Consider the following 22,114-nt stretch of genomic DNA (forward strand, 5'->3'; position numbering starts at 1 on the left):
TAACTTACATGAGAGGACGATAGAGGAGTTATTGCAATGAAATATTGCAATGCAGATATGTTGTAAAATTGCAATGTAGAGCTTTTTAGCCATGGACACATTATGTAATCCGTGAGCACAAATAAGATATTTATACTGTAAATTGTGTCCCAGACTCTCAGACGACTTTATGTATGTGTGTGTGCACTGCTCTCCAACTCACAGGTGATGATTCTTTCTGACCAATCACCAACCAATCTGCAGTGTTTCCAGGTCACTGTATAGTATTGGCTTAATTCACTTGCAACCTTGGCTGAGGTAATACCAAAAAAACGTATCAGATAAGAATAAGAATTCCTGTATCCGTCCCACAGTGGAGAAATTTTCACGTTATAGCAGCAGCAGCAAGAGATAAAAAATAAATAAATAAATAAATAAATCAAAATACTGAAATAGTAAAAAAATCAAAATAACAATGTAAACAATATATAACATACATATATACATATGTGTATATGTACAGTGTTTTAATTTGCATATTTGGAAATATATCTGCTTGATATATTATTGCGCATGGATCTAGTTACTGCACATAGTTAAACTGTTTCAGTCTTAGTGAGTGTGTGGTCTACTGTGAGCACTGCTGGTTGTGAAGTCTGACAGCTGCAGGAAGGAAGGACCTGCGACAGAGCTCCTTCACACTCTTTGGGTGAAGCAGTCTGTCTCTGAAGGAGCTCTCCGGAGCTGTTACAGTCTCCTGCATGGGCTGGGAGTCATTCTCTCTCATGAATGACAGCTTAGCCATCATCCTCCTCTCTCCTACCCCCTCCACTGAGTCAAAGGGGCATCCCAGGACAGAGCAGGCCTTCTTGATCACTTTGTCAAGTCTCTTCCTGTCAGCCGTCAAGATCTCTCCTCTCCCAGCTTTTATTTAAACTTTACACAAACTTTACACAAAGTCCTTGGGAGCGGAAACAGAGAAAAATCTCTGTACTGAATGCTGTGCCAATGACATTCGCTTAAACTGGGGCTGTAACAATAAACTGAGGGTTCGTCTGGGATATGAATTGAAATCCCATAAATGAAAACAGTACTTATTTGACAGAACTGACACTTTTTCTTTTTTTTTTTGTATTAAAGACCACTAATCAGTGGGCAATGAGTACATACTGTGAATTGCTTACCAATGACCGTACCATGACCGAAAGCTCGAGAAATACTGATGATAGTGAAATAGTGACATCAACCCTGTTTTAAGAAAACTCTTGAATCAAGGCCATGAACATATTCAGTTCGCAAAAATATTTTCAAGCAATGTTTGTGGGCGTCCTTTTGCTTTGGGTGGGGTGTGTGCAGGAGATAAGAGACCACTAGCCCGTTTCTCTGACTGTAACCATGCACAGTTGTCAGGAGATGGCTTGTAGTTGCAGTCTGTAGATGACGCTCTTCCGCCTGTTGCTGATGCTGAGTGCTGTACCCAGAAGAAAAATTATGACATCATTGTGTGGTTGTCCTGCCCCTCTGCACGTCCACCTCTGGATACTGTGGCAACGAGACGTGACGGCTGATGGCAGGTTATCATGCAGATGCAGCTTCCACCCTCAGCTCACAGTCACCCCTCCTCCTCCTTCTCCCCTCCTCACGCTCTTGCTACCCCTCTTCTCATCTGCTCCTCCCCCTCCTTCGTATCCCAAGCTCAGCCAATCAGACGGATCGGTGGGGGCAGGGTGTTGCAGAACGACCATTCCAGTGAAGAGCTATTACATCTCCCCAGCGCTAACAGGGAGCTACCAGTTCAGAGGGAGGAGGCACAGTAAAACCTAGCCTGTCTGTGTGTTTGTATGTGTGTGTGTGCGAGGCGGTGACTGCTGCCTGTCGCAGACTAGCAGGCACGGTTGTTGCTGTACTCTTGTTTCACCAGACATTTTCCTTTAACCTTGCTCAGCTGCTCAGCTTTGGCCTACTCATTCTTTCACTTCAGGGTAAACAGAGATCAGCGTGGGGGGACAGGAGAGAACAAACGCCTGGCTTCCTTTCCTTCCTTCTCTACTCCAACCACTTCGTAGTAGCTGACAGCTCCTTGCGGACGTGCAGGCAGGATGATAGCGGCTCAGCTTCTGGCCTACTACTTCACTGAGCTGAAAGATGATCAGCTGAAAAAGGTTAGTGAGATCAGCTTTGAAATACCACAGGGGACCTTTTGTACTGGACGAGGGAGTTGTGTGATGTGACAGCAGCCCATTGGATGGTTACAGACACTGGTTAACATTAGGATTGAGCCTTGGGGGCGTATCTGGTTGAGAGAGGATGATGCAGGATTGTGGAGTTAGAGGATGAGGAGGAGGCCATGATGAATTCTAATTTGGATTTCAGCTTTAATTTGTTCAGTTGTTAGCAGTATTTGATATGGATGTCCTTGAGAAGGGCTGTGGTCAGGCATTGTGGTGATGTGCTGCAGACAGATAGCTCATCACTGAGTGTTTCTGGAGCATTCGTTGCCATGACGTCTAAAGCAGACAGGTGTTTGAAGGAGAGTTAGTAAAAGTCAGGAGTTATACGATCTCCTTCATCCCTAGGTTTTTCTACTCACTTATTCTTTTTTACAGCAGCCATCTGATGTTTCCTCTTTGTCCTTATGACTCCATGATTTCTTTTCTTTTTCATTTTTGTTTTTATTGTGGGAAAAAACTACATAAACTTAGTACAGACCATTGTTAAATGCTGCAATTAGTGAGATCTGAGCTTGATTACTACCCAATGAAATGGACCATGGGTTCAATATAGAGTAGCTAGGGAATTAAATATTCCCAGTGGGGAGTCAATACAAATGGGGGTGGGGAGGGGTGATGTCACACTGCAGTAGATGCACATGTTTCTACTGAAGTAGGTTAATGGAATTAATAAGTCAGAATGGGGTTTAACTAAAGAAAAAAGAAAAAGAAAATGCACTGGAAGGGGAAAGTTTTGCAACCATAATCAAGAAATACCATCAAAGTTGGCATTAGCCCACATTTCAATAAATGTATAGAAATTGTATTAAAGTGTAAAGAGCATACATGTCATCTGTGCTCTTGAGCACTGGCCTGGGAGTCCAGAAACAACGTCATAAGGTGTCCTTTATTGCGTCAGCCATAGCTTTAGTATGCCTGCAGTTAACATGTCCATTCATACCTCACTGGTCGGTCATTCAAAGTATCCTGGCTTGGTCACACTTCTGCAGCGCACCACCTCGCCACAGAGGTCCTCCAAAGTTCAGTACTGGGACCTCTTCTCTTTGCCATATACACCAACTCACTGGGACAGATCATCAGATCACATGGCTTCTCATACCAATGTTATGCTGATGATACCCAGCTCTATCTGTCATTCCCACCTGATGACCACACGGTCTCAGCACGAATCTCAGACTGTCTCTCTGACATATCGACATGGATGAAAGCCCATCACCTCCAACTTAACCTCCCAAAAACTGAACTGCTTGTCTTCCCAGCCAAACCAACCATAGACCACAGCATCTGCATCCAAACTGAATCCCTGTCTCTTGCTCCATCAAAGGTTGCTAGAAACTTGGGTGTCATGATTGATGACCAACTAACCTTCAAAGATCACGTTACCTCGGTTGCTCGTTCATGCCGCTTTTCATTACTAAACATAAGAAAGATCAGACCATACCTAACCCAACATGCCACCCAACTCCTGGTGCAGGCCATGGTCATCTCCCGCCTTGACTACTGCAATGCTCTCAATTCAATTCAATTCAATTCAATTCAATTCAATTCAATTTTATTTATATAGCGCCAGATTACAACAATTGTCATCTCAAGGCACTTAAGTAATATAGTCCAATTCAAGCCAATTGGAATTCAATTCATTGTAATCATAATCCAATTAATTCATATAGAGCCAATTCAAAAAATTAATATCCTAGCTAAGGAAACCAACAGATTGCACCGAAACTTGTCTTCAGTCCAATCTCCCGTCCTGAGCGTGCCTGAGGCAACTGTGGAAAGGAACGACTCCCTTTTAACAGGAAGAAACCTCTGGCAGAACCAGACTCAGGAAGGGTGGCCATCCGCCTCGACCAGCTGGGGTTTGAGAAGACAGAAAAGAGGGAAAGAGGGGGGAAAAACACCATAACGCCATTCAAAGGAACAGGGAAACATACGTTAATAACCACAATAATGTCACATGTACATAAAATCAATTGTGAAATTAAACAGGGGGAAAAAGAGAGCAAAGTGAGGAAAGGTGGGACAGATGAGGTCCCCCAGCAGTCTAAGCCTATAGCAGCTTAACTATGGGATGTTTCAGGATTACCTGAGCCATCCCTAACTATAAGCTTTATCGAAAAGGAAAGTTTTAAGCCCAATCTTAAAAGTGGAAAGGGTGTCTGCTTCCTGGACATTTACTGGCAGCTTATTCCACAAGAGAGGGGCCTGATAACTGAAGGCTCTACCTCCCATTCTACTTTTAGAAACTCTGGGAACAACAAGTAAACCTGCAGTTTGGGAGCGAAGTGCTCTGTTAGGAAAATACCTTACAATTAAATCTTTAAGATATGATGGAGCTCGGTCATTAAGAACTTTATATGTGAGGAGAAGAATCTTAAATTCTATTCTGAATTTAACAGGGAGCCAATGAAGAGAAGCTAAAACTGGAGAAACATGATCTCTCCTGTTAGTTCTCATCAGAACTCTGGCTGCAGCATTTTGGATCAGCTGGAGGCTTTTCAGAGAATATGTGGGACAGCCCAATAATAAGGAATTACAGTAGTCCAATCTTGAAGTAACAAATGCATGAACTAGTTTCTCTGCATGAAACCTCTGCAGATGGTCCAGAACGCGGCGGCGCGTCTGGTCTTCGATCAGCCTAAAAGAACACGCCCCCCCTCTGTTCATTGAACTCCACTGGCTACCCTTAGCCACCCGCATCAAATTCAAGTCACTGATGTTAGCCTTTTTTGGCTAATTTGGATTGTCTTAGGCGTGCTAAGACAATCCAAACTCTTTTCATGTGTCGTCCCACGATGGTGGAATGACCTACCGAGCGCTACCAGAACAGGGCGTCCCTGTCTATCTTCAAGACACTCTTGAAAACCCAGTTCTATCTCTACTCTGTCACCTCTGACAGAGTCAGACTAGTGGGTTCCTTCTATGTAGTTTATTGTTAGCTTTTTAAATAGCTTGTTATATCTTCATTTGTAAGTCGCTTTGGATAAAAGCATCTGCTAAATGCATAAACATAAACACTACAAACCTTTTAAAGCCTAAAGTTCTTGGTGGTGGGATATAAATAAACTGTTAAACATCCTCAAAGAAGTCATTTGTTTTAGACTGGAAATTCAAGTAGTGAAATCTGCTAACTAACAAATCTGCTGGGCTAAACTAAAGTAAACATGAGATAATGCTTACCGTAAAAAAGGGAACCTTTTGACTGAATTTTTAACTCACTAAACACAATGTAAAGCCAGAAAAGATTTCTAAACTGTAGTGGGTGATATAACAATGACAAACATGTCCATGCCCCTGACAAATGAACTGTAATAATCAGCAACATGGACACAATTCACTCAATTCTTTTTTCTTCTTTTTTTTTTAATGCAAGTTCAACTCAGTGAATTATGTCTATAACATGAAAAACACACGTTTTGGTCCATCACTAAAAAGATTTTCATTCTTTTTTTAAATCCCCTAACAGCTCTTCTTTGTCTATGTTTCTCCCTCAGATTGATAAGTACCTGTACTCTATGCGCTTCTCTGATGACACACTGAAGGACATCATGAACCGGTTCCGTAGGGAAATGGAGAATGGACTTGGCCACGACACCAATCCCACTGCCACTGTCAAGATGTTGCCCACCTTTGTCAGGTCCATACCTGATGGATCAGGTAGATTGTGGCTGGTGTCAGTTCCCAACAAAGTGCTCTAACTCCTTACCAGTCCCATTAATCTGGTAAAACATACCATGATAATATAAATCAGTTAAAACGCGGTGTCTGGTATTTTCTTAATGGGTCAAGCATGGTAAATAAGCAACATTTCTCAATGATAATCAGGACACTTTTGGAGTTGAATGATTGTACTGCTTAACAAAGATGGCAATGACCTTGTTGCATTGTATGCAGTCCATCTACACTGTAAGTGTGTTAAGGCATAGTCTGATGTATCCTCTTTCTGTTTATAAAAATGTGCTGAGGTGTCAAAATCGTCGGGCCTGTCCTCTGACATAAGCCTCTTTGTGCTCTGGATTTGGACACAGTAGATCATTATTGTTTTTAGACCTTGGAGCCAAACAGTTTCAACACTGATCACATATCAGAAAAATACACCTGTCAATTGAAAACCTTAGAATGTCAGTTAGGCTTATTTTCTTTCAACTTACTTGGACATAACTTAATGGCGCATACGTTTTTTTTTTACTGACTTCTAAACCATTTATAGTATCAAATATGTAAAAGTGCAAGTCTGAGGGTTGGTCTGTTATCAGCCAAAGCTTTGGCCAGACAGTAATACCGTAATATCTGTTTGCATGATAATTAGGACTGTGTTTTGATTATTCATTTGATCTATTTAATGGGCATAGAAAAGAGATAATTGATTAGCTACAGCTAATTTTTTCAATCGTGGCTATTTTATTTCTGTATTCTCCTTTTATTCCATAAAAAAGTCAGCATCTGCACGTAGACTTTTTTTTTTTAATCAAATGATTTATTAAGTGCAAATTAACCTCTGGGAAACTAAACCACTCTTCGTTTGTAAACTGTTACTTAAAGTGTTAGACAGACTGAGGCTTGAACGAGACCAAAGGAGCTGGGCAGAACCACAAAGCCTCACCCCTGCCTTCTCACATTATAAATAGCCACATGTTTCAACATTTACACAAGAGGGCTGAGATCAAGCAAAGGGCAAAGTTACAGCCATACATAACGGAAAGTGTATGTCCTAGCCAAGCTCCAACAGAAATCTAAACATAAAAATGTAGAAGACTAATCAAATATTTCCCTTTATGGCTTTGAAGTTAAATCCAGCCTAAATGTGCTGAACTCTGCTTGTGCTTTGAGATTTTAGCTTGAATTACATAAATTAAAAACCCATTGACTCAGTGTGAATGTTTCATGCATTACTTCCTCTACATTTTCACAAAAAATGATGGAGAATGACTTATGAATGATGGAGAAATAAAATCTCATATGCCAGAAAATGAGGAGAATTTTTTTGTTTATCCTCAGTCCCGTCCTTTCGATACACAAAGCAATACTCAAACATGCAACTCTGAAAAGGTTTTAGATACGATTTTGGCAACAGGAATCTGTCAGTAAATACTTTTTACAAGCTCATACAGCAAACTAAAGCAATTCATGACCATTATTTACACATCTTTTCCACACCACAACAAGCCAGACAAAATATTTGGCTTGGGTTTGACTGTGCAAGGCTATATTTATTGATTCAGTTCAACTCACTGGGTGTAACCTGGTCACGTTACCAGTTTAGAGATTACAGTGAAATTTCACTAAAAAAAAGAAAGCCACATAAAACAAATATGTCATAATGGAGAAGGATCAGCCACTTGTGTAACTAGCCATACCACATAAAAGCCTTCTTCTGACTCAGTTTATAACATTTGACTTGATGGGCTTGATTATGAAATGGCTGCATTGAACACTGAAACTATATCATGTTAACAAACTAAGACAGAGCATCAGAGCTGCAGCTTATACCAAGACTGTCAAACTGACACATACTCTGCAACATATCAGTGACACTTGTAAGTCACGTCTGGTCATGTGTCATTCCAGTCAGGTCAAGGGTATAAACAGGTCAATGCAGTAAACACTACAGCCACAGTACCACTAAATGAAGAAAGTTGTCTTGTTTGGTTAAGCGAGTCCTGTTTGATAGTGTCATTTTCCTCCTCTACTCTTAAGTCTTTATTTCAGTCTAGATTAGCATCAGATAAAAGCCTAAAAAGTTCCCATTTTATTCAAAGCATAAAATGACCTGGATGTTTAAATAAGTGCAGTTTGATGATTGACTAAATTAAACTAACTCTATATCTGATGTCACAAGTAAGCTTACCTCTCTGGAGGATCAGTTTACATGTGGTGTCCCGGTAGGACGTTGTACCTCAACACCTACAGGAAGGCAGCTCCATTAACATAAAGGGGTTTCAGAAAACTAGCTGATGCACATCCTGAAATGAACCAATGTTGTGTGCATTCACTTTTTCAATAGACATTTTCTAAGTCATGTCATTTTTCCTCCCAATTATTTTCGACCAGATTATCATAAATTTGTTCCAAATCTGTAACGCAGATGTAGACTGTAAAGAAATGCATCCATACCTGGGCATTTCAAGAGTAAGAACATTAAACAAGACTTTTTTGGGATGGGAGCACAGTCGTAATTAGTAACAGCTTTTGTCTTATTAACTTCCATGCTACATTCACAGCAGTGTGTGTTGTTTAGCAGATGTGCTTTTTGTCTTTTCAGTCGCAAGGCACACTTAAAAACTATGTCAGTGAGCCCCTTCCGATTAAACAAACAGACTTAGGCTTATGCTTCTCCATAAGTTGCCATTTGCAGTCCCTTTGGCTAATACAACCCTGTCAAAACTTCCGTAAACAATTCCTTGACATATGATCAGTGGGCTTAAGTTTAGTTAAGTGTGTTCTTTGGGTCATCAGGAAGCGATCGGACATTTTGATGAAAAGTCAGTTTTAGAAATTTAAGATACAAGATATATTTCCTGTCTAAAATCCACAAAGAACTTGGTTTGAATACACTTCCGAGGGTTATGAGCCAGATGTGAAATGTTAGCCGCTATCACTTCAGAGACTAATAGAAGGGTTGCTTTATTCCTCTGAAAAGCAAGTGCGATTAACAACCAAAACTAGACAATATAAAATATTACCAAATCATTAATGATTAACTGCATTCTTTATTTGACAGAAAAGGGAGACTTCATAGCTCTGGATCTTGGGGGTTCAAACTTTCGAATACTGCGTGTCAAAGTGACACAGGACAAGAAGCAACCAGTTCAAATGGAGAGCCAGGTCTATGAGACCCCTGATGACACCATCCATGGCAGTGGGACACAGGTGAACAAATTTACAAAATTAAGTTTCTTAGAGAAAAAACAAGGTTTGGAACATCAGGGCTGAAATTCTGGACCTTTCTAAGGTCGATCATATTTTCCAAATATGGTCTGACTAACCTAAAGACACTGACAAAACAAGGCCTAAAATGCCTTTATGTTGCCGTCAAATACTGCAAAGACCTGTGACAGACTGTATTTTTTTTTTAAAAATCCCTGTGAAGAGCTCAGTTGTATTTAAGGTCAGCTTGAGAGTCAAATTGTGTGAAATGATTTCTTAAGTTTTGCTGAGAGTAATGTGAGTAATGATATAATCTATGCTGACCTACACTAAACTGGGAGAGAACAGCTGGCACTCGGATTGTAACACAATAACCAAAACATGAGCCATTGTACACTGCAACGGGATTGGTCAAGAGCATGACTCAGAACAAACATATGCAGTAATGATGAAATGATGCAGGGACAGCTGGCAAAAAACGTAATGTGATCCATGAACAGGTTTGTTACACAGGTGTGTATCCATTGTGAGTGATCGTTTAAAATAACATTAGAAATAATCCTCACTCAAGTGAAAATGCCGTAGTTGGTTTATACACGTGATAAGTTTGAAGTTGAAAAGCCTCAGCCACTGTCTAAACTTAGAATTAATAATAGAAATGCTAAAGGTTTTGATCAAACTGTGCTGGTATTTTGTACGTTTCTTTTATATTCTGTAAGTAAACGTCACTTGTCTGTGTCCAGCTCTTTGGCCATGTTGCTGAGTGCCTGGGAGACTTCATGGAGAAGCAAAAAATTAAGGACAAAAAACTCCCAGTGGGATTTACATTCTCCTTCCCCTGTGCCCAAACCAAGCTGGACGAGGTAAGCACTGTTAAACAATCTGATGCGTAGCTCTCAGAGCTTCAAAGATAACTATGCCACAGCTAAATCGGAGATTTTTTTACAGAGAGAACAAGATGAAAAGCATGCAACAACAAGCTGAATGTCATTTCTACAACTTCAAAATATCAATACTTTAATACTAGTCATTTTCTCATGTTAGTTGCTGATGCTTAATAAGAGTACAGTTTTCTGTATTAGAGGTGTAAGGAGTCCTTTGACTGAAACAGACACATTTCACACTTTCCAAGTTGAATCGTAATTCAAAGGTCGGCTAATCAAACTACTTTTTTGTGTAGGCCGTCTTACTGACATGGACTAAGAAGTTTAAAGCCAGTGGTGTCGAAGGCATGGATGTTGTGAAGCTTCTGAACAAGGCCATCAAAAAACGAGGGGTGGGTTTTTTTCCCCCTTTTTTCTTTTAGAAATAGAATAGAAAAATACTTTACTCAGACGGGGGAATTCAAATTTTAGAATTTGAATTTTTATCTAAATTTGAGTTGAACATAATCTTGTTTTGTTAGGACTATGAAGCAGACATCATGGCAGTGGTGAACGATACAGTCGGCACTATGATGACTTGCGGATTTGATGATCAGCGTTGTGAAGTGGGAATCATTATAGGTGAAAACTAAGAACCAATTTGATTGCTTTTGTAATCGTATTGTGAATTTACAAATGACAGTGCAGGTGAGTTTACGAAACAATGTCATATCATTTACAATACTGCAACCTGCTTTTTCCTAAGATTTACCAAATATATTTCAAAACCTGTCATTGCTCCAAAACGTTCCTTGATTTTGTACACACAATTCCCTTATTCACTGTACATTGGCTACAGTTCAGCATGTGGAGGATCAAGATTGCAGTTTACCTTCTGAGCTCCACAGAGCAGAAGTCCTGCAGGACAGGAGTCATGGCAGCTTTGCATCCTTTCAGGAACGGGAACAAATGCGTGCTACATGGAGGAATTGCGTCACATTGACCTGGTGGAGGGGGATGAAGGCCGGATGTGCATCAACACCGAATGGGGGGCCTTTGGGGATGACGGCTCCCTTGAAGACATTCGCACAGAGTTTGACCGTGAGATTGACAGAGGTTCTATCAACCCTGGAAAGCAACTGTAAGATAAGATTTTCTTTTAATCAGTGGCTTTGGTGAAAGACATCATCCGTCTTTAACTTTTTAGCAATCTTGTCATGTCGTTTCTATATTTGCCCCAAAATATGCACAGCACAGTTGATACATTGACATTGTTTATCATATGGCTACACCACAGTCATAACTAATTAAGGCCTTTCAACTGATATTACCAAAGTAGTACGTTTGAATACCTTGGCTTGAATGCCATTTGTTGTCACTGCTGCACACGCTACTGTAGAAAAAAAAAAGTTTGTTCCTGAAGTACAGCCATTACATTACTAATACTGTTGATACAGCAAACAATGTTAGAGGTAGCACAAATTCAAATTGTCGAGCAACAGATGTGTGTCATTTCTAATTTAAAGAGAAGATGAAATAACTAATGAAAACTGTAGCGCATCTGAAAGTGCTGCCGTTTCATTCTGATCAGGTTTGAAAAGATGGCCAGTGGGATGTACATGGGAGAGCTGGTTCGACTCATTCTGGTAAAGATGGCCAAGGAGGGGCTGCTCTTTGAGGGACGGATAACCCCTGAGCTCCTGACCAAAGGAAAGATTGAGACAAAACATGTCTCTGCCATTGAAAAGTAAGTGTAGAGAAAGCCTCAGTGAAAGGCCTAAGTAAAACGTAAATATGATCATTTGAAATAATTAAAAAACTGCTAGTACACTGCTTTTCTTCAACAGCAGGGATTAGATGTTTATGAGAGGAAATAATTGTGATTCTAGGACTAAAGAGGGGCTGAAGAAATGTATGGAAATCCTGACGAGGCTTGGTGTAGAGCCTTCGGATGAGGACTGTCTGGCGGTGCAGCATGTATGCACCATCGTTTCCTTCCGTTCAGCAAATCTAATTTCTGCAACACTTGGAGCCATCCTCTCCCGCCTGAAGGAAAACAAAGGCATTCCACGACTTCGCACTACTGTGGGTATCGATGGCTCTCTCTATAAGATGCACCCTCAGTGAGTATTCCAGGAGAAAGGTATTAGAGGACCATTTTAACAAAGGAGAAATCTATTAGTCAAATAACCAAATAGAGTGCCCTAGTAACGTTTGCAGTTCCTTCAATAGACCTGCAAGACCAAACAGTTTAGAGATCACAGCCAAACAATCCCTGAAAATAAGATCAGGGGGAACACAGATGTGGAGGAGTGGGAATCTGCTATAGGGAGTATCTTCTGTGCTTCATCTAATATTAAATATTACTCTCATGACTCCAACACAAATGAAAATCAGTTGTGCTTTTTAAAATCAAATGTCTTGTTATTTTGGAAAAAAATGTGAGGTAAAGGCTTTTAAAAATTCTGGATCATCAGTTATGGAATGAATGCTATGATTGGTTAATATCTGTGGTCTAAATGAATGATCAATATAAATATATCAAATATATTTTTTAACCACACATGTACATGCATAAGGTCAAGTGCTAGCAGTAACATCTAACAATATGTTAAGAAATTAAGTAGCAGTGGGGAAAGTGTTTTTTTTTTTATACCATTTTACACAAAAAGCCTCTCTTATGAGAATATCTTCTGCTCTATGAACAGATACGCTCGTCGCCTGCACAAGACAGTGCGTCGTTTGGTTCCAGACTCAGATGTCCGCTTCCTGTTATCTGAAAGTGGAAGTGGGAAAGGCGCAGCCATGGTGACAGCAGTGGCATACCGTTTAACAGAGCAGGCACGGCAGATTCAGCAAACTTTGGCAGAGTTCAGGCTGAGCAAAACTCAGCTGTTAGAGGTGAAGAAACGCATGAGAGTGGAAATCGAAAGAGGCCTAAAGAAGGACACCCACCAGGAAGCTACAGTCAAAATGTTGCCCACCTTTGTTCGAAGTACACCAGATGGAACAGGTGACTAAAAAGCAACCCAGACACAAGTGTGACCAGCAAATGCAGTTTCCTCTTAAAACCTTTAAATTTGTGTCATCACTTTGTAACTTCTCCTAAATTATTAAATGATTATCAGTCCCACAAATGGCTGACAGCTTTCTTTTCATCAAATTCAAAGTAACCAAGTGCGACATCTGATTAAAAAAAAACAAAGGATAACTGCCACTTGCAAGTGAAGTTTTCACTAATTAGAGTTCCCCTTGTTATTTATAAGAGGTAAGGTAAGGGTTGCAACATGAAAAAGTCACAGATCCAGCAGTCAAAGAGCAGGCTGGAATGAGTTTTACACTTTATGGAGCAAATGTTTTTCCCCAACAGTCAATTTCCAGTGTCAGTTCAAATTGCTGTGGTGAGAGTCATTCAATGCTCTGTGGAAATATTTTGTGGTTGAAGTCACATTTGCAATTAATACTAAATATTTTTCACACATTTTCAGGTTTTACAAATGCTACATTAATAGAAGGGTGTCACAATATAAACTAAACTCATCCAGTGGTTTATAATAGGTTACAAGTGTCACTGCAAGGACACCACAGGCCCGGTGGTCGAGTTTAAAGCAATCTAAAACTTTTCTAAAAATCACTGCTCCATCACCCCACGTTGGAAGCATAAATAAATCAGACTCGTCGACTGTCTGTATGTGGTGGTGAAACTTAAGGCTGAAGCAAATTTTGGAGTCTTAAAAAAAAATCATGTAGTGGGGAGAAACAGCTCTCCCTAAATTCTGTTTTTCTCAGACTAACAAGACTTTTTTTTTTTTTTTTAATAACAGAAAACGGGGATTTCCTTGCTCTGGACCTCGGGGGGACAAACTTCCGCGTACTTCTGGTAAAGATTCGTAGTGGGAAGAGACGATCAGTAGAGATGCATAACAAAATCTATGCCATACCCATAGAAGTTATGCAGGGCACTGGAGAAGAGGTAACAAGTTTTCTGTCCCCCCTCAGAAATTCATGTTTATTTAGTAAAAGGTCCTTCCAGCTTGGAATTAGATTTACTTTATTCAAAGATTTATTCCTACAATTGTAATATGCATCTATCCAAATAGAAACCATCAGTTTGTCCATGTAGAGTTTTGCCTGTTCTAGTGAAAAAGAACAAGATTTCTGTCTTACCATAGAAAGTACAGTGTATTGGTAAACCAAACGCTATATTTCTCAAGTGTCCAAACAACAATAATTATGTGTCTTTCCAGCTATTTGACCACATCGTGCACTGCATCTCTGATTTCCTGGACTACATGGGAATGAAAAGTGCTCGGCTGCCACTGGGCTTCACCTTCTCTTTCCCCTGCCATCAGACCAGCCTGGATGCGGTGTGTGCCATTCCAGTTATCTCCAAAATAAACACTTGTGTGTTGGTATCAGTCTGGCTCCAAAATAAATGCAGCCCTGGATCCATACCACCTAATGTAGGCAGTGCTTATAAGATGTGTAAATGCAAAGGCAAGCAGGAAGCTTTCAGGGTACAGTCTCTGGTCAGTCACTGTGTGTATGAGACTGAACAGTCACAGAAATGTAGAGCCTTGTTGGGAATGAGGAGAAATCATACTATGACAATAATATATGTTTTTGTCTTTAAATTGCTAAATGAAAATGAAAAAAAAGAAAACCTTTTAAAACTGTTTTTATGCTCCTTTGACATGGTGTTTTGTACTTTTTTAAAATGTTGGGGAGATGGGAGACGGTTTCAGAGGATGTTCTGCTGGAACAGATATTCAACTCTCATGACTGATTGGCCGTTTTTTTTTTCCATCAGCACACTTGTTTTCCACAGCAACAAACATGCTGATTAGAAAGAGTAAATATGTGACCAACAATTAAGTGAATAAATAATCAGGAAGACTTTTTCAAAATCTTAATTAGCTTAAAATACTTAATGGAAATATATCACTACATATTCACTACTACTTTTTTTTTTTTACCCTGTGTGTCAAACGTTTTCCTCAAATTAACTAAACAATTATTTCAAAATAGGCTGATATAGCCATCAATATTTTTGTTTTAGGCACAGCACTCCAGTGGACTACAAGCCAGTTTGATCTTTTTTAACTCTTTAAAGGATAGTAAAGTACTATTATATCCAAGCACACTATTTTTGTGACACATTTCCAATGAAGTTTTGTGTACTCTGCAGGGTATCCTGGTTACATGGACAAAAGGCTTCAAGGCGACAGACTGTGAGGGAGAAGATGTAGTGGAGCTTCTCCGGGACGCAATCAAAAGAAAAGAGGTAATTACAAAAAACCTGTCTCAATCCCAACATGACCATTGATGCTCTTGGTAGAACTGCAGAAATGCAGACAACAGCAAGAACTCATGGTTTTCTCACTATCAACAGGTAAGACTTCAGCATCTACAGCAGCCATAGATGTCCCAGCAGAAATTATAATCAGAGGTTTATTTAAGGGTTGTTGAACAACATCACATGACTACATAAGCGCTAATCCTGGTGCACATAACTTTAGACTGAACAGCTATTTTGCAGTTTCAGCATAAACACAGTTAACCCCACCTCTCTGTGTAGACCCGCAGCTGAACTGTACCATTATGGCAAGCATGTACGATACAATACAATACAGTTGGCTTATCACTCTTAGAACAACTATATTCCTAAAGTAATTATCAAAGTAGAAATTCCTAATGTCTATATGTAACGCTTTAGGGTTTCATATATTGGTTTCACTCTTTTAGGTGGAGGATCCAGTAAGTATTAACTGAGAGTAAACCCTTTACTGGCAGGTAAAGCTGGACTGGACTGTGGACTTGAGCAGTGTTTGTGCTTTTTTGTTGTAAAAGCATGTAGTCACACCTGGAGATGGCAGTATTCTGAAAAAGCTTGCATATTTTATTGTATAATCTGTCTAGGAATGTGAGTGGACTGCATTGTGCTCAGTGTGGCATTTAAAAAATTGCTAGGCCTGATCTTAATCCCCCCGTTTACACCATTATTCTCTACTGATTGATCCAGTTTAATAAACTGGTCTTATATCAAATGAACAGCTATTAAGTGATATATGGAAACATCTCTGAAGAAGGCTTCCATGCATCTATTGTCTTCCGCTTATCCAAGGCCAGTTCTGGGTTCATGAGAGAAACCCAGACATCCCTCTCCCCAGTGACACTCTCAAGCTCCTCCTGGGGGATCCCTCAAGCGAGATCTTGGTCTATCCCAGGGCCTCCTTCCAGCTGAACGTGCCCAGAAGACCTCCAAAGGGATGCAACCAGGAGGCATTCCAACCGCAACAGACTCCTTTTGATGTGGAAGAGGAGCAGCTCCATTTTGAGTTTGTGACAGATGGCCACCCTATCTCGAAGGCTGAGCCCAGCCCCCATCTAAAGGAAACCCATTTTAGACGCTTGTATTTGCAGCCTCATTCTTTGGGTAACTACCCAGATCTCATGACCACAGGTGAGAGTTGGAACAATGATGGACCAGTAAATTGAAAGCTTCTCCTTCCGGTTCAGCTCCCTCTTTACCACTATGGACCGGAGCAGTGCCGTCATTACTGCTGACGAAGCCCTAATCCATCTATCTGATACTTCCACCTGAGGCAGTGACTCATCTTAGACCTAGAGAGAGCATTACACCTTTTTCCGGTTGAGGACGAAGGCCTTGGATTTGGAAGACCTTCCTCTCATCCTGGCTGTCTCAACCAGCGCATGCTTCTGCTAGATGTTCCCAGTTCACCCTTACAACACATTTGGGCTTACCTGGTCTGTCCGGCAGTCTTCCTTGCCACCGGATCTAATTCACCACAAGGTGGTGATCGGTTGACAGCTCTACCTCTGTCTTTACCCAAGCGTCCAAAACATAGGGCCGCAGGTTCTGATGACACAACTACAAAGTCGATCATCGACCTTTGGCCTAAGAAGGCCTGGTACCAGGTACACTTATGAACTACCTTATACTTGAACATGCTGTTTGTAATGGACAATCTATGACTAGCACAGAAGTCCAAAAATAAAACACTGTTCCGATTCAGATCAGGGAGGCCGTTCCTTCCAATCAAGCCTCTCAAGGTCACTCCATCATTGCCAACATGGGCACTGAGGGCATGAATCTGTTCTGTGCATTAACTTACTGGATTTTAACAAAATGCATGACCAGTGAATTTTACAGTCAGAAGTTTATATACACCTAGCCTGAAGTCCTAACAGACATCAACTACTAGACATATTCTGTGACCAGGATACAAACGACATTTAGAGTGGGAAGTGCAAACGAATTCAAGGATGTCAGTCTGGCATCTTGTGAATTTCTTGTTTGTTTATTTTTTTCCAATGACGGGAAAATGGTGAGGCTTGTAAGCCAAAAATCCCATTTCCAACCCACCAATCATGGCAGTGGTATAACGTTGTGGAGGTGCTTTCTGAAAGAGGGACTTGTGCACTTCGAAACAGAGGTGGAAAATAATTTAAATGTCATGAAGCAACATTTTCAACCTATCAGTCAGAGTATTAAAGCTCACTTCCAAATAGACAATAACCCCAACTATGCTTCCAAAGATATGTCAAAATGGCACATGGTTAATCCAACAGAAATGTTGTTAAGCAGGAAGGACAACAAACCTGACTCGGTTTCACCAGTCATGAAATGCTTGACCTCATTGAAACAATTCAAAGGACTGACCTAAAACACATGAAGTTTACTAGAATCAACTGTCTAAAAGTATAAAGCATAAGTTTACATTTAACAAGCTAGAGTGTACATAAACGTCAGACTTCAGTTCTTATTGCAACTTATATGTCATTTAACTGTACTTTGTCATGTTACTGATTGTCCTTGTGTTGTTTGCAGGAGTTTGAGCTGGATGTGGTTGCCATAGTGAATGACACAGTGGGCACAATGATGACCTGTGCATATGAGGAACCCACTTGTGAGGTGGGACTAATTGCAGGTGAGTGATGCATCATTTGTTTTAAAATGTTTTCCCTTAAATACATTTGATCTCTAATCTCTTAAAACAAGTAAAAAAAAATACATACTTGGTAAGTTATTGGAAAGAGAAAATACTGATTACATATTTGCTATTGAGATCTAAGTCTAGTGGTTGCATATCTTCTCAGGGACAGGCAGTAACGCCTGCTACATGGAAGAAACGAAGAACATTGAGATAGTGCAGGGAACTGAAGGACGTATGTGCGTCAATATGGAGTGGGGGGCATTTGGAGATAATGGCTGTCTGGATGACATCAGGACAAAGTATGACCAGGCAGTGGATGAGAACTCACTCAACGAAGGCAAACAAAGGTCTGGAGGTTATGTGTTTTAGTAAAGTACAAATGTAAGAAACAAATTCTAATGGTGCTCTTCTCTCTATATTCTACTCTGAATGGTTAAACACTTCATACAAATCCTAGATCAAGTGTTCGACAGAAACAAATAAGATGCTATCAGTGTCCAAATTCATCACAATATATATCACTGAGTAAATATAGCACTGTTCATTTCAAACTGAGAAAATGACACTTCCTATGACAGGTCTGTTGTCATCCTGCTGGTAAATGAAGCTAATATCTTTCTTATACACCTCAGATATGAGAAGATGTGCAGTGGGATGTACCTTGGTGAAATTGTGCGACAGATCTTAATTGATCTGACCAAGCGTGGCTTCCTTTTCCGAGGACAAATCTCTGAAACACTCAAGACCAGGGGCATCTTTGAGACAAAGTTCCTGTCACAGATAGAGAGGTGAGTAAGTCATTTCTCACTCATAATTGATGGTAAGTCATCCATGTTGTTCCAGTGGCTGTTTATCATGTTTTAAATCTTTGTTTTCTAAACTGTGAAAAAACTCTTTTCTCATATTTAAAACTGAAATACATCTAGATGCTCTATATTCATTTCTTCAGTTGATTGCAAGTCTATAGTGAATGTTTATTGTAGACAAATCTGGGCATTCAGACAAAATGCCTGTGTAAACTGTGGAATCTGTCTTGGACTACCATTCATTTTCCATATCACATTGTGAAAGATTACCGCTAATTGATTTTCTGAAAAAAAAAAAAAGTTGTTCTCTCTCTAAGTTGGCACTGATTTCCACTGATTCTGGGATGTAAAATGAAGTCTGATCACTGACAGCTACAACAATGCCTATGGCACTTTCTCAGGATTACAATACTATTGAGCAGTACTGCAAATCTGGCTATTCGATTATCTACATTTACACCTTGACTACACAACTATAACACTGATGTAGTATTTGTCATGGCAGACATACCTTTATTATGAAGTACCAAACAGGTGCAGACTGATTTTCATACAGCTGTAAAATTAATGGAAACTAGCAGTTGTTTGGATTATAAAAACACTTCAACACCACAATAAAAATTGCGTTTGCATGCCTTTGGCAGATAAAACACAGAGAACATTGGGATGGTTTAAAAGGTTAACTGCATGTGTTTAAGCAAAATTGCCCACAGAAAAGTAGCATCTACTTGGGCAACACACCTAGCAATCAGAGAAGAGGATGCTATATTTCAAACCTACCTTATACTCTGAGAACAGGTGAGAGGTGTCCAGTGACTGTCCTGCTGTTGACTGACCTCTGACTCACTCTCACCCAACTCTTCCTGCTCCACAGTGATCGTCTGGCACTGCTGCAGGTCAGGGCGATCCTGCAGCAGCTGGGACTTGACAGCACCTGTGATGACAGTATTATCGTCAAGGAGGTGTGTGGCACTGTGTCCCGCCGTGCTGCACAGATCTGCGGAGCTGGAATGGCTGCTGTAGTGGACAAGATTCGTGAGAACAGAGGACTGGACCACCTGGACATTACCGTGGGCGTAGATGGCACGCTCTACAAGCTGCACCCACAGTAAGATCCAGAACACAACACAAGCATGTCTGTGGACAAAGAGATTTACCCAAAAATCTATTTTGTATACCTGCTTAACTCAATTCAGGGTCACGGGGGGCAGGAGGCCATCCCGACTGCTATTGGGTGAAAGGGAGGGTACACACTGAATGAGTGGTCAGTCTGTGGCACGGCAAAAAAGGATCTGAAATACAGAACGTACATAATCGGTCTGTTTCCTATTTTCTCAAAGGTCCAACAAAAGAATAGAAATTTCAGTGGTGTAAGATGAGTAAACTATAGCTGAAGATATGACTCAGTCATTTGGTCGACTAGAAAAGAAAATCCAGAAAACGCCCCCAAAAATAACTGGCTGTAGCTCATCGTATCTTTGGTTGGGCTGACACCATTCTGAAATTGTAGCTGACAATTTCATTTCAATCAAATACAAAAAACAACAACAACAAAAAAGAACTTGTGATTAACAATTTGCCTTTTCTGTTCATTTATAAGCCACTATTCTAAAACAAGCTCACTAATACATTGATAATTCACATAACCCTTATTAAAAAAAAGAATGAACATTCATTGGAACTGAATAAAGAAAATGTCTGTTTAAATGTTAACCTTTAGAAATCCTAAACATGGCACATACGTCACCTCCTGAGCAGAACAGGAGCACATCAAGATGAAGCCAAAAAAAGAGCTTCAACTCTTGTAAAAAATAATGTGGAAATATAAGCTTTCTACAGGTTTCACTCAGCTCTTTTCATGCAGATGAATATAAAAACAAAATCACAATTGTCTCAAATAATTGCAGTTATAAAAGAACTGAAAATGATACTGGGATTTCTCACCATTCTGTTTTCACATCTTTTCTTTGAATGGACAACATATCTTTCTTTTTTTAGCAAACTGCTTCATAACCACAGCTTCCTGTTGATCTCTTTCCTCAGCTTCTCTCGGATCTTCCTACAGACAGTGAAAGAACTTGCCCCCAAATGTGACGTCAACTTTCTGCTATCTGAGGATGGCAGCGGTAAGGGAGCTGCTCTCATCACTGCTGTTGGCTGCCGCCAGAGGGAGCTGGATGCCCAGCAACAGTGAGAATCTCTCTCCTATTCACCCACAAGAACTACCTGCTGCTCCACCGTGACGTTCACCCGCTGCACAACCAGAAACCATCTCCCCTTGGCAGCCGTGACTCCACCTCTGTCCCACCTGGTCCACCTACACCCTGAAAGACATACTGCCTGTATAGAGAGTTAAAACTGAAGATGCAAATATTTATTTATACTGCCAGAGGGTTTATTATTTCCATATTTGTACATTTTCCTCAATAATCTGAAAAATCTAATCTCCATAGGTGTGCAATATCAGTGTATTGCTAATTTTATTTTTATATGGAGGCAAATATATAACTGTATTTATATAGCTGGGTCCACTTTAAATCCCAGCTCAGTAGGATTTTGCACCATAGACACAAATAAATGTCTGTACTTTTTATATTAGAGTTACAATAGCAGCATTTCAATGTCATTTCCAAATGAAGGATGTCTTCTCACTGAATGATGAAAGTCGTTTCTACAGGCCTAGAAAATCAGCTCCTAAAGGGCTCGCTGCAAAGGGTCGAATTCAAGAGTCACGGCTGTTAAAATCATTGTCATTTTATGTGCAACATGCTCACATGATATGCTGAGCTATTAACCTGTTTGTGTAACTGTCAGTGTCACTCACATATTCTAATATTTCTGCAGCACCATACCATGTAATCCTTAAGAGTGGACAAGGTAGAAAAGGGGCCTGTAAGAGTATCTTATTGGTAATTATTGTGAATTAATAAACCTTTGGTGTTGTGATGAACCCCACTTCTATTCATGATATGTGCTATGAATAAATGTTTATTGGGCCCCGACAAAAGAATGGATACAACGAGCGCTTTTGTTTGTATTTGTTGCTGAATGTCAGTGTGTCCTGTGTGATGATTTATAGTTCTCAATGTCCAAAGCCCTGTGGAGACTGCATGCTTTACATCAAAGGAGAGTGATTACATCTTTTTCTTCTTTTTTTACTTTACTATAGATTTGTGATCAACTCAGTGAAAATATGAACTCATTAAATCATCATTTGTTGTGGAGTAAACCCCGTCTCCATTTCTTAAACAACAGGCAAGTGGTATGTGGTTGTATGTCTAAACTTGAAAAAACAGACAGTGAAGTTCATAAGCAGACACATTCTAAGATGTGAAAATGTAAAACAATTATCAGAGCTTTTAGCTAAGGTGTTGCAGTTATTCATTAATACCAGTGCAGGAAGTTGGATC

At 40.1% G+C, this 22,114-nt stretch overlaps 1 protein-coding gene across 2 annotated transcripts; it reads left to right on the plus strand.

The window, feature by feature from the left end:
• Nucleotides 1–1,711: 1,711 nt before the first annotated feature.
• Nucleotides 1,712–21,933, plus strand: LOC140304825 (hexokinase-1). 2 transcript variants are annotated; one of them, XM_072383606.1, is made up of 19 exons: nucleotides 1,712–1,868; nucleotides 1,961–2,141; nucleotides 5,705–5,867; nucleotides 8,932–9,080; nucleotides 9,821–9,940; nucleotides 10,258–10,353; nucleotides 10,483–10,582; nucleotides 10,898–11,081; nucleotides 11,532–11,687; nucleotides 11,830–12,063; nucleotides 12,649–12,953; nucleotides 13,765–13,913; nucleotides 14,188–14,307; nucleotides 15,129–15,224; nucleotides 17,793–17,892; nucleotides 18,062–18,245; nucleotides 18,531–18,686; nucleotides 19,579–19,812; nucleotides 20,748–21,933. In XM_072383606.1, the coding sequence occupies exons 2-19, from the start codon at nucleotides 2,079–2,081 to the stop codon at nucleotides 20,896–20,898; spliced, it is 2,760 nt and encodes a 919-aa protein (XP_072239707.1). In that variant the 5' UTR covers nucleotides 1,712–1,868; nucleotides 1,961–2,078; the 3' UTR covers nucleotides 20,899–21,933. The 2 variants fall into 2 exon arrangements, with proteins under 2 accessions (XP_072239707.1, XP_072239706.1); XM_072383605.1 differs by having other exon boundaries at nucleotides 1,712–2,141.
• Nucleotides 21,934–22,114: the final 181 nt, after the last annotated feature.

This window comes from Leuresthes tenuis, unplaced genomic scaffold (assembly GCF_036924035.1).
Source record: "Leuresthes tenuis unplaced genomic scaffold, fLeuTen1.0.hap1 SCAF_4, whole genome shotgun sequence".
NCBI classification, from domain to species: Eukaryota; Metazoa; Chordata; class Actinopteri; order Atheriniformes; family Atherinopsidae; genus Leuresthes; species Leuresthes tenuis.